Source organism: Triticum aestivum, chromosome 6B (genome assembly GCF_018294505.1).
Source record: "Triticum aestivum cultivar Chinese Spring chromosome 6B, IWGSC CS RefSeq v2.1, whole genome shotgun sequence".
Classification (NCBI taxonomy): Eukaryota; Viridiplantae; Streptophyta; class Magnoliopsida; order Poales; family Poaceae; genus Triticum; species Triticum aestivum.
Window position 1 is genome coordinate 522852774 of NC_057810.1, and position 12182 is coordinate 522864955.

At 51.9% G+C, this 12182-nt stretch overlaps 1 protein-coding gene across 1 annotated transcript; it reads left to right on the plus strand.

The window, feature by feature from the left end:
- The first annotated feature begins 4777 nt into the window (after positions 1 to 4777).
- On the plus strand, positions 4778 to 10378 carry LOC123137784 (kinesin-like protein KIN-7C). Its single transcript, XM_044557629.1, has 14 exons — positions 4778 to 5073; positions 5639 to 5932; positions 6322 to 6411; positions 6501 to 6601; positions 6690 to 6803; positions 6891 to 6972; positions 7062 to 7129; positions 7240 to 7305; positions 7384 to 7508; positions 7627 to 7954; positions 8102 to 8203; positions 8285 to 8953; positions 9297 to 9592; positions 9708 to 10378. The coding sequence occupies exons 2-14, from the start codon at positions 5686 to 5688 to the stop codon at positions 10033 to 10035; spliced, it is 2616 nt and encodes an 871-aa protein (XP_044413564.1). The 5' UTR covers positions 4778 to 5073; positions 5639 to 5685; the 3' UTR covers positions 10036 to 10378.
- Positions 10379 to 12182: the final 1804 nt, after the last annotated feature.

Sequence of the window (12182 nt, forward strand, 5' to 3'; positions counted from 1 at the left end):
TGCGGGCTGGCCGGCGGCTACTCCTCCGGCTACTGATCCGGCTTCGGAGTCGTTGTCGTCGGGCTTCGGGCGGCGTCGCAGCAAGGCTTTCCGGTGGTAGCCTGATGCTCGCCGATGATCCTCTCTGCTTCCTCCTGCATCATGCACAGTGCTGCCGCGGCCACTGATGACGTGGACTGGGGGAGAGGGAGGCGGTCGTTGGAGGAGGCGTTGTTGGCGGCGACGATCTTGGCGAGGGACCATTCCTCACCGTACCCAGCCATCCCCCCGTCGAAGCGGCGGAGAAGGCGCTTGCCCGTCTATGACATCGTCATGGAGCGGTCTAGGGGCCAGGCGTACGCTAGGTTCGGGTCCGCCGTGATGTGTGGCGGCAGGACGTCCGAGTCCGTGAACTTGGATCGGGGCACGACATTGCGGTTGTCTCATCGACGCTGCTCCTGGTCGGCGTACTCCTGCACCATCATGGCGCTCCGGGACGACGAATAGCTGCCGCCGACCCCACCGATGTCGAGGTAGTGGAGAATGTGACTGTGCACCTTGGGCAGGGGCTGCGGCGCACGACGCTCCTCCTTGACAACACGTTGGGGCGGCGACGAGAGCCGCTCTTCCTTCACGCGGTGTCCGACTTGGAGGCCTCGCGTGGAGGGGATGTCGGCTCCGGCTTCACGGGAAGGAGCGTCCCTCGTGGCGGAGCTGGGCCATTGATGTGGACGATGGAGCGACGGAGCATCAGTTCCATCTGCTCCTCGAACTCCGCTTCGGTGGCGGCATAAACCTGGGCCGTCATCACCGACGCGGACTGCTAATGCGGCGGCTGCCGGTCCTCCTCATCGCGGGACGAGATGACAATCTTCGCCTTCATCGACGAGCCGCCCGCCGATGAGGACGACGGCCCTGGAGTTTGAGGGCGGCGTCGCCACGATCCGCCAGATCCCACCCCGGAACCGCCTACCGGCACCGACGCCCAGGACTTGCCCGTCGCCGGAGATGCGGAGGGAGATGGGCCGGGAGAGGGAAGGAGGAGGAGGAGGAGGCGGATGCCACATGGACGGCACTAGAGCGCGGCTTATATAGCCACGATCAAGCCATGCGAAGGGCCGGTCAGCCGCTTCAATGCGGCGCAGAGGCCGGAGTTGGTTCCTTGAGAACCTGCGTCCGCATTGAAGCGGCGGCTGCCGAGATGTCGTGTCGGTCAGCGCTGCCCGCCCTCACTCCGGTCACATCGCGGCATCAATGTCAGCTTCCACATGCTTTGGACCGGCATGAATGCAGCGCGGTAAGCGACACTTGCATAGGAAGGAAAGCACGGGGCGGGCGGGTGAGGGTTTTTTGGTAGGGCAGGTCGGTCAGAAGTGGGCGTGGGATCGGTCCGGACTCCTGCAAATCTCCTCACGTTTGTCTCCAATTTGCGGGAGAAATCGCGTCCGGATCACGCCGTGAACCGATACAGGCCCACGTTGGATGACCTCCGCTGCCCGGGCAACACGTTTCGAACGCATGCGGAGGTTTGCGGGTCGGCGTTGAAGATGCCGAAAGTGCGGTATAGTAGGATTGAAGACCTTTTTTGCACCGTGAAAATAACTAATTTTCGAACTTATATCTTAACAAATGGATAAGTTGACTCCAGAAATTATGCATTGCGGACACGGTTTTCCATTTTATTTTATCGCCTGAAGAAACTTCCAAGAAAAAAACAACTAATTTTGGACTAAACTTAACATACGGATAAAGTTGACTTCAGATATTCCGCAATAAAAAGAAGGCACCATATGATACATTAGCCGATTGTCTAGAATAAACCGTTCGCGTTTATATAAAATAACAAGAGGCCAAATTATAGCCGTTGTTAAGGTGGTGTCGGCTGAAGCTAGAGCTGCACACCCTCAATCATACTCGTACGTTAGGGCATCTCCAGCCGCGCCCCCAACAGGCCTTCCCCAGACGATTTTGTCGCCAGCAACAAAAAAAAGGCCCCAGTCGCGCCCCCAGAAACCCGTTTTTCACCGGCTCGGGCCAAAACTGGTGCCGACAGACCTAGGCCGAACCCGGCGCCCTGGGGGGCGCTTGGGGAGCCGGCGCAAGCGAAAAGGACGCATGGGCCCGCCCTGGAAGCGACCCGAGGGTCTTTTCCCGCCGTTTCTTGACGCTTTTCCCTCGCATCTCTCCCGCTCGCTCGCCTTCCTCCCGCCATTCTATCCCTTTCTCCCGCTCACTCGCCTTTCTCCCGCCAAACCCCCTCCCGCTCGCCGCGAAGAAGCACGCCATGCCGCCGAAGAAGTACGCCATGCCGCGCGCGGCGGCAACCGTGGCCCGCCATCGAAGCCACCGGGCCCGTCGAACGCCGAGTGAAGGGTGGAAGTTCAGTGGCGCGAAGCGGTCACCGCCGACAAGCGGAACATGGCCATAGCCAAGAAGGCCCGCGGCACGCGCGGTGGCGTCTTCCTCATCGGTCGACCAGGCGGGGAAGAATCCACCCGTCGTCGGCCAGGCCCAGTACGCGCCCTGGGGGCAGCAAGGCGCCGGATCTCCATGGGGTTCATCATCGCCCGGCTACGCCGACGGCGACGCGCATGGCGGGTTCAACCCAAACGCGACCTTCCCTCATGGTCACCCCGCTACGCGCACGCCATCGCCCGCCTTCGTCGGCGTGCAGTACCCTCCATACAACTACTCGCTGCCCGCCTCCTATGCGTCCACACTGACGCCCCATCTCTACCGCGGACCACTACCCTTCTCGCACCTCGGTGACACCGACGACACAGGAGCCGACATGGACGACATCATCGCGACAGGATCGACCGCGGCCGCCGAGTCTCCCGGGTTCGCCACCCAGGACGAGGTAGTGGACCTCAACGGCGACATGGAGGCCGAGCTCGGCCACGTCTACGGCGACGACGCGCAGGAACCCGAGGAGGAGGAGGACGAGGAGGAGGAGGAGGAGGAACCGGCTCCTGTTCCGACGAAGGGGCGCCAGAAGAAGAAGAAGCGGGCGGCTAGGTCAGGCGAACCGCGCATCAAGTGGACGTCCAAGGAGGAGGAATGCCTCGCCGAAGCATGGAAAGTCGTCTGCCTCGACCCGACCACCGACGCGAACCAGAGTTTGGACACGTACTGGGACCGCATCAAGGCCGAGTTCGACGAGCAAAAGCTCGTCGACCCCTACTTCAAAGGCGTGTACATGCAGCGCGGCTCCAAGGCGATGGCGAACCATTGGGGGCGTATCCAGTTGGCGTGCAACAAATGGCATGGAATCGTCGAGGAGGTCGCGGCTCGCCCGGAGAGCGGCGCCAGCATTGAGGATCAGGTACGCACGCCGTTCGCCCGCATATCTTCGTCCCCTACGCCCGCCGCCCGCCAACTGTTTGTCTCTCCGCGCAGCTGCTGCGTATGTTCGCCATGTATCGGGGCGACAACCAAGACGCCGACTTCAAGCACCTCCACGTCTACAAGCGCATTGACAAGTGCGAGAAGTGGGCGGAAGTCCGGCGTGCCCTCGATAAGGCCAAGGAGACATACAAGCCAGACGCGTCGACTCCGGGCGCGTCAGAGGGACGGCCGGACGGCCACAAGTTGGCAAAGAAGGGGAAAAGCGCCGACGCGGCAACCACGCGAGTGCAGGAGTCCATCGAGCATTGCCTCGCCGACGCCCAGGCTCGGACCGTCCTACGCGAATAGAAGACCAAGGCGCGGTGGTCGTCGCTTATGAAGAACAACGCCATCAAGCTCGACTTGCTCCGGACGAACGTCGCCGCGAAGAAGAGGAACACCGACATGGCTTTTCTGATGAGCGGGGCGGACATGCTCCAGAGCAACGACGAGAAGCTCAAGGCGTGGTACCTGGTGCAGCGCGGCCTCATCCTGAACGAGCTGCCGACGGCAACGCCGACGACGCCGATGACGCCCACGATCACACGGCGCCAAGCCCGGACGGCGCCTCTACATCGCCGCCCAGCAGTGCCGAAGCCGCGCCGACGCAGCCCTGCGACGGAGCAGGTCCGGCACCGACGAGCCCGCGCACGCCGACTCCGCCAACGCCTGGAGCCGACCAAGCCGAGTGATTCGTTGCGCACGGCGCCCCTCTGTTTTTTGTAACGCCAGACTACGTCCGACCGCCGGATTTGCGGCGTCTTTTGAGAACGGGAACGACCAAGTTTGAATTTCCCGCATCCTGGGGCCGGCGCGTGGGGGACGTGACTGGGACCTAGGTCGCCCCCAGGGACCGAACTAGCGCCGGCACGCCTCAGGCCGCTCTATTTAGGCGCCCTGGGGGGCCAAACGGCTGGAGATGCCCTTAGTGGTGAGCAATTCTCCGATGTTCACCGGCCACCTTCAGACGCGGTCCACCGCTCACTATAGTCAGAACGGCCAAGCATTTGAATTTGCTCGCCGCACTGTCCGTCTGTCCCCCGCACGAAATTTCCACGCCGCATTAACTTGCCGAGATAAATACACGGCACGTATCATGGATGTTCCCTTCTTTACTCCCCCGGCATCCCTTGTCCCGTCCCTCGTACGTATCCGGTTCTGCGTGCGCTGAGATTTCGGCAAGCATACCATCCGAGTGATTCATTACTCTTGGATCGATTTCGCTACCAGTAGCTGCTTGCTCGTACGTACAATACGGCGCAGTATACGGGCGTACAGCGTTTGCGAATACGTGCAGTGGAAAGCACTTAACTGAAACAACATATATAAAACATAAAGGGCCTGCGTGCAAAAGCGCCCACTAAGCAAGATCATTGAAAACGATCCCCGGGAGAGAGGGGACAGAGGAATCCAAGCAACGGTCTCCTGGGGTTGGCAGAAAGAAAAAGAAAAAAAAAAGGAAAAAAAGATCGAGCCACCGTCTCCCACACTCCTGACCCTTCTCTCCCCCAAATCGATCGTCGTGGGGAGCAGTCGCACGCGGTGAGGTCGGCGCCACTCCCAGACCCCCCCCCCCCACCTCACGACTCCAAAACCCCCCACTCCCCTGCGAATCCCCCGCCAGAAATCGCCCGAGCCATGGCCGCCGCCGTCCGGAGAAACGTCGCTTCCTCGCCTGCCGGAGCCGCCCGTCTTCGCCAAGCCTCGGTATGTTATTAATAACTCACCCGCTTTTCCTTTATTATGCTATTGCTTGAGCATTACTGGTCACCAGAGGGGAGGAGAGGAGAGGAGAGGAGAGCTGCTGTTGCGGCTGGTTGGTGGCGACGTCGATGTGAGCCTGCTGGGGCTACTGTTCCGGTTGTTAGGGAGTGCTTAGGTCAGGCGATTGCTTCGTGCAGATCTGCTAATAACTGCGAATTCCTCGGGAAGGAGGATGGTTAGCGTGACAGGGGCGCCATAGATTTGGCATTATCGGTGGTTCTCCGGTTGTATCCGGCCATCGGACATGCTAACCACTGTCCTGAACCCTGATGATGCGCGTAATTACTGGTAGCCAAGGGTCCACATAAAAATGCTTGCCTTCTCCTCCACCCGCAGCAGCAGCAGCAAGCTCGTCAACAGCCTTGCCCGGCACTCAAATCCACTGGGACAGGACAGATTCGTGCATCCCCTGCCGTGTTGGCTTCTTGTCTGCTTCTTCTTTATTCGTGTACGTATCATATGTGCCTTGCTTCTTGGCTGTGGTCTTATAATGGCGCATTTCTGGCAGATGGTGTAGGGAGAGGTGCTGGACGGGGCAGGTAAGTGGGAGAGCGAATGGGGGCGATTGGAGGCAACGAGTCCGTGCAGTGGGACAAGATGAATGGGGCGGAGGTGGTGAATGGCGGTGGGAGTGGCGCAGGAAGCCTGGATAGGATACAGGTGTTAGTGAGGGTGAGGCCGCTGAGTGACAAGGAGATTGCAAGGGGTGAGCCTGCCGAGTGGGAGTGCATCAATGACACCACCATCATGTTCCGGAGTACCTTCCCGGATCGACCCACGGCTCCAACCGCATACACATTTGGTTAGTGAGCTGTGTTCTGCTCTTTTCATGCTTACATCTTTTGTGTTTTTTCATTGCTCTGGTTCTTCAATATGGTTAATTAGTTTGTACTACTGCTTTTTGGGAACATTTTTCATAACACCTGATGTAGAGTACTACAACTGCTCTTAGAAGCAACACTCAAACATCATATTTCCCTACACAATTTCATGTATACTTGACGTTTATATCACTGCATAGTGATTATGGCTTTATCTATTGTTAACTTACTGTTTAAATCATTCCAATGTGTTCAATTGCTATGTAAGTATCTCAGGTAAGTTGTGGTCATTAGTTGGTAATACTAGTATAGTTTGGTTCCATTTTCCTAACGTGTATCGTTTTTAAACATAAATCTCTTGTATTTGCAGACAGGGTATTTCATTCTGAGTGCAGTACGAAAGAAGTCTACCAGGAAGGGGTCAAGGAAGTTGCCCTCTCTGTAGTTGGTGGCATTAACTGTGAGTGCAAACTAAACAAAAGCTTGTGAGTCGAAAATTGTGAAACATAATAGCATTTGAACTAAATCAGAGTGTGTCTTCTCTCTCAGCAAGTGTTTTTGCGTACGGGCAAACAAGTAGTGGAAAGACATACACTATGACTGGAGTGACAGAATGCACAGTAGCAGATATATATGATTATATTAACAAGGTGATCAACTCCCAGCCAACCATAGCTTCCATGGCCAAGTTTTGGTCTCGGTTGTTACAAAGTCCTCAAACCAGTGTTTCCTTTTCAGCATGAGGAGAGAGCATTCGTGTTGAAGTTCTCAGCAATTGAAATATATAATGAAGTTGTTAGGGATCTTCTGAGTGCAGAAAATACTCCTCTTAGACTTTGGGATGATGCAGAGGTAATAATATGTTCTTTTTCAGCATTGTTAACCTTGAGTATGTTATGCTCATGTTTGCTAACCGGTTTAGTGATGTTTATTCTACAGAAAGGCACCTACGTGGAGAATCTTACGGAGGTTATATTAAGGGACTGGAACCACCTCAAGGGGCTTATTTCCGTTTGCGAAGGTTCAATATTGCTTACTAATAGCAGCTTGCATATTGTGTAACTAATGGTTATTGTATGTTCTCATTTGTGCTTTACGTGATTGTAATAGCTCAAAGGAGAACGGGGGAGACCTTCTTAAATGAAAAAAGCTCCAGATCACATCAAATACTTAAATTGGTTTGTCCTTAACTTGATTATATTTACGAAATACTTTGATGTATATGTGTCCCATTCGTCATAGATGTGTGCATGTTTGCTGACCGTTTAATGTTCATCTACCAATTCAGACTGTTGAAAGTTCTGCTCGTGAATTCTTAGGAAAGGACAAGTCAACTACCCTTGTGGCTAGTGTGGTAAGAAAGACGCCACAGTTTGTTAAGTTTATACAATCTGGAGAAAGAGTGTAAGCGGCAATTATATTTCCCATGCAGAACTTTGTTGATTTGGCAGGAAGTGAGCGTGCATCTCAGGCTATGTCAGCTGGCACAAGGCTGAAAGAAGGTTGCCACATCAATAAAAGTTTGCTTTCCCTTGGCACTGTCATTAGGAAGCTAAGGTTGCAAATTCAGCTCACATTTTTACTTTGCTTTGATTCTTCACATTATAGGAGTAATTACTTGTGTAGTCATGGGATTGTTAGTTGCTGACATTTCAAGCTTTCTTTCATTATTCAGCATGGGGAGTAATGCACACGTACCGTATAGAGACTCCAAGCTTACACGCATATTACAACCTTCTTTGGGAGGCAATGCAAGAACTGCAATTATTTGTACACTCAGCCCTGCAACAAGTCACATTGAGCAATCAAGGAATACACTCTTTTTCGGGAGTTGTGCAAAGGATGTAGTTACAAATGCCCAGGTTAATGTGGTCATGTCCGATAAAACACTAGTTAAGCATTTGCAGAAGGAAGTTGCTAGACTGGAGAGTGAGTTGCGGCAGCCAGTTTCAAACTCTAGTCTGGAAGCACAGGTGAAGGAAAAGGACAACCAAATCAGAAAGGTACAGTGCATGGAAAACTCTAGTCTGTTTTCTTTCGTTCCTGAATAATGGAGATTGATATTGCTTACCTCTGTATTTCCCTTGGAATACACACAGATAAACTCATTTTTCTTTCTATCCATTCATGACATTGCATGTCTTCCGCAGATGGAGAAAGAAATAAAAGAACTGAAGTCGCAACGTGATTTGGCTCAGTCCAGGTTGCAGGATTTGCTGCAAGTTGTTGGTGATCGTGACCCAAAGCACCAGGTATTTTTACTTGTGTGACTTCTAGTTATTACCTTTTGGCCTTGTTACTCCAACACTGATTTGTTTTCTTTGTATGTTTAGGTCTCAGGAAAGCGTTCAATCAGAAGTCCTCCTTCTGTTGGAATGCCCCCAAGCGCTAGCAGAGATGACAGTTCTCAGATCTCTCATGATGATTCAGATCATTACAAGGAAGTGCGATGTATTGAGCCAAATGAAACGGGAGGAAATGAACGTTTGTCTTTGTCAGCTGGAGAAAGTACCAGCCCACAAGCTTCAAATAGGAATTCTAGCATGCGTGGTAATGATTCAACAGCTTCAGTGAATTCAAGGCGTCTTGGTGAACCTCCTATTACCTTGGAGCAACATTTGGAGAACATCAGAAGGCCTTTTATCACTAAAGATCTAGGGTCTTCAACACGCAACCCATCAAGTTGTAGAGTAATTGGTAGAAGCAGGAGCTGTAGATCACTAACAGGGTCTACTTTACTTGATGAGATGGAGATGGAGGATTGCACACCAGTAAACAGAAGTTTGGTAATCTTCCCAGGAAGACCTGAAGAGTACCAGAGAAGAGGATCTGCATTGAACTACGATGCAGGCAGTGAGACTCTTTCAAGGGCAGGATCTGAAATTAGCACTTCAAAGGGAGCTAGCAAGACAGGTGATGCAGAATTTACCGGTATAGGTGAATTTGTTGCTGAACTTAAGGAGATGGCTCAGGTTCATTATCAGAAACAGTTAGGTGACCAGGTACGGGATTATCGTTTAGGCATGATTTTATGCTCTTGCCCCTGCAGCTCATTTATTTTACCTGAAAGAAAATGGGAGTCGTAATTATGCTAAGAAATGTGTTTGCTGCAGTTTATTTTCTAAGAAAGGTGATGAAAATTTGGAAATGGTTTTAAGCATTGTTTGATGACTCCTTGAGATCTATCATGAGCAGGTCCTTATACATACATACTACATCTGTCCCAAAATTGTATTAAATCAGCGACACTTATTTTGGGACGGATGGAGTAGATCTGCTGAAATGCTTTATTTTGGTTGCACTAATAACTGAATAATTAATTGGTATTTGTATTCCACATTGTAGAGTGGGAATGGAAAGAGCATCGGATTAGACCCAATCATGGATGGTTTGCAATCACCTTCGCGATGGCCATTGGAATTCGAGAAGAAACAGCAGGAGATCATTGAGCTCTGGCACGCTTGCAGCATTTCGTTGGTCCACAGGACTTACTTCTTCTTGCTGTTCAAAGGAGAATCAGCCGATTCGATTTACATGGAAGTGGAGCTTCGAAGGCTGTCGTTCCTCAGAGACACCTACTCTAGGGGAAGCACCCCCAGCAATGTGACCGTAGGCAGCCTCAGCTCTTCCCCCGTCGCGAGGTACGCGGCAATCATTGATACACCAATTATCTATATTCCCCTTTTTTATGACCTAGATAAGATGAGAGAAAGGACGAACACACACCTGACCGAGAACGTCCGATCTATTATGCAGCGCCAAGAAGCTGCAGCGCGAGAGGGAGATGCTGGCGAGGCAGATGCAGAAGCGGCTGTCCTTGGAGGAGAGGAACCACATGTACACCAAGTGGAGCGTGTCGCTGGACTCCAAGAAGAGGAAGCTGCAGGTGGCTCGCCGGCTGTGGACGGAGAGCAGAGACCTGGAGCACGTGAGGGAGAGCGCGTCCCTGGTGGCCAAGCTGATCGGGCTCCAGGAGCCCGGGCAGGTCCTGAGGGAGATGTTCGGGCTCAGCTTCGCGCCGCAGCAGCCCCCCGCCCGGCGGTCCTCCAACGGCTGGAGATACGGGATCCCCTCCTTTGGCTGATTGATTCATGATTGGGATCCCCTCGTTTTGGCTGATTGGTTGATGATTGGGTCCATGACGACACGAGGCAAGAAGATGGCAGGATGATGCGGCTGACCAAAAGATCTTTTTTCTCTCTGGTGGTTTTGTATCTTGGGGCGTTGCCTGTTCTGATTTTCCATAGGGTATCATATCAGGACACGCGCATGCGGGGGTTTTGATCTTGGTGTATGCCCTTTGCGTGTAGGTAGACGGGTTTGGTGCGCGGTTTCTGAGCAAGCGCCGCCGGTCTGATTGCTAACATTATTAACGTGTCACTGCGTATCCAGACGCACGCTCTTGTGTTAACGTGTTGTTGTTGCAATTCCCACGGTTTGCACCACTCGTCTGTCAGAAATGGTTGTTTCGATGTGTACCAAGAGCTTGTAGAAAATCGAACACGTGTCGTCCGTTGCAGCCACCACAGCGAGTCGACCCTTGTTGGAAGCGTGCTGTTTGATCTGCAAGTGTGCTTTGTATGGTTTTTCTGACAGGGTTTTGTATGTGTTGTGTGCGTGTTGTTTCTGCAAGTGTACTGTTTTCTGTTCTTCTCAAGCGGACGGTGGTCTTGTTCTTCAATCAAACAAAAAAGCAGTGTGATCCTTTTCAGCCAAGACCTGAATGCTACTATTATCATCTACTTTCTCTGTAAAGAAATATAAGAGCATTTAGGTCACTGATAGATCAATGCGAATACTCAAAAGTCCAGGCCAGTGGATGTCGTGATAGTTCATATACATTCAGTGCCCTTTTCTCTAAACAAATCTCCCTTTCACATGTCCTAGAACACTGTGAATACTGTTTTCTGTTCTTCTCAAGCGGACAGTGGTCTTGTTCTTCAATCAAACGAAAAAGCTCAGTGTGATCCTTTTCAGCCAAAACCTGAATGCTCTACTATAAACTACTCCCTCCGTTTCTAAATATTTGTCCTTTTACAGATTTCAAATGGACTACCACATACAGATCAGTGCGAGTACTCTCTATGTGAAGAAAAGTGCGAGTACTCTCTATGTGAAGAAATATAAGATCGTTTAGATCACTAATAGATCAGTGCGAGTATTCAAAGTCTAACCCAGTGGACGTGATAGTTCATACTAGCATAGCCCGCGCGGCGGCACGCCGCGCCCATTGATACGTTGTGGTCGTATGGATTGTGTTTATTATTTACTAGATCATCGATGACGCGCATTGCTGCGTCCATCTATTTCTATGTGTTGGCTCAAAAAATTACAGTAGTGAAACCATATTGGAGCTTGATATGAGCTTTATAAATCATTTCCAATGTTTGAAGCAAAAGCGCAAAAGCTTTGAAGCTAGATATCAATGCTGGGTGCAATAGCAAGACTTCATATGCTCACAATATCAAGGCACTTGAAGTGAATGGTAGAAACTTTATGAGAGGTCATGTCTCAAACCCACTTCATTGCCCTAAGAAAACAAAGTAGGAATTTAAGCCCGGCCAATGTTTTATTTGCATGGTAATACGTGTCTCATTTATATAGAATAAAGATCAAGTTACAAGGCACGTAAGCACCGACTATACAAGACTAAAGAGATAGGAAAATCCTATGCAAAATACCAACGTCTGTCCCTCTCCTTCGACACCACCGAAGCGGCCACCAAAGGGTAAGAAGACAGATCACCTCTTCACCCAAACTCGACGCGGCTCCATCGTTGATCAGCAGCTTTGGGGATCTCCAAAGTAGTTTGCCAGAAGCAAAACCATAGCCGTTGAAAGAATCAGACCGGGGCAACATGTCCCCGGACATGCCATCGAACTTCAGAACTGACACCCCCACATGACGACGACGTCGGAGGAGGAAACCAGAACTGTCAGCCTTCAACCACAGACCCAGCACAAGATTCTCCATCTTTCAGCTGTCACTTGCGTAGACAACCGTCTGCGCGTACTCCTGAACGACAAAACCTCCCTGCTCCACCATGATATCGGAGACAACGCCATAGCAACGGGGACAGAGCAGAAGGAGAGACACACCTGATGGAGTCGTCGCCACCGCCTCGCCAACACCATCCATGAACCCTAACGCTGCTGATCTGAAGGATCGGCAGAGACACGATGCCATCAACTCCGAGACGCCGCCGTGAAGGGCACCGCCGGTATGGGAGTG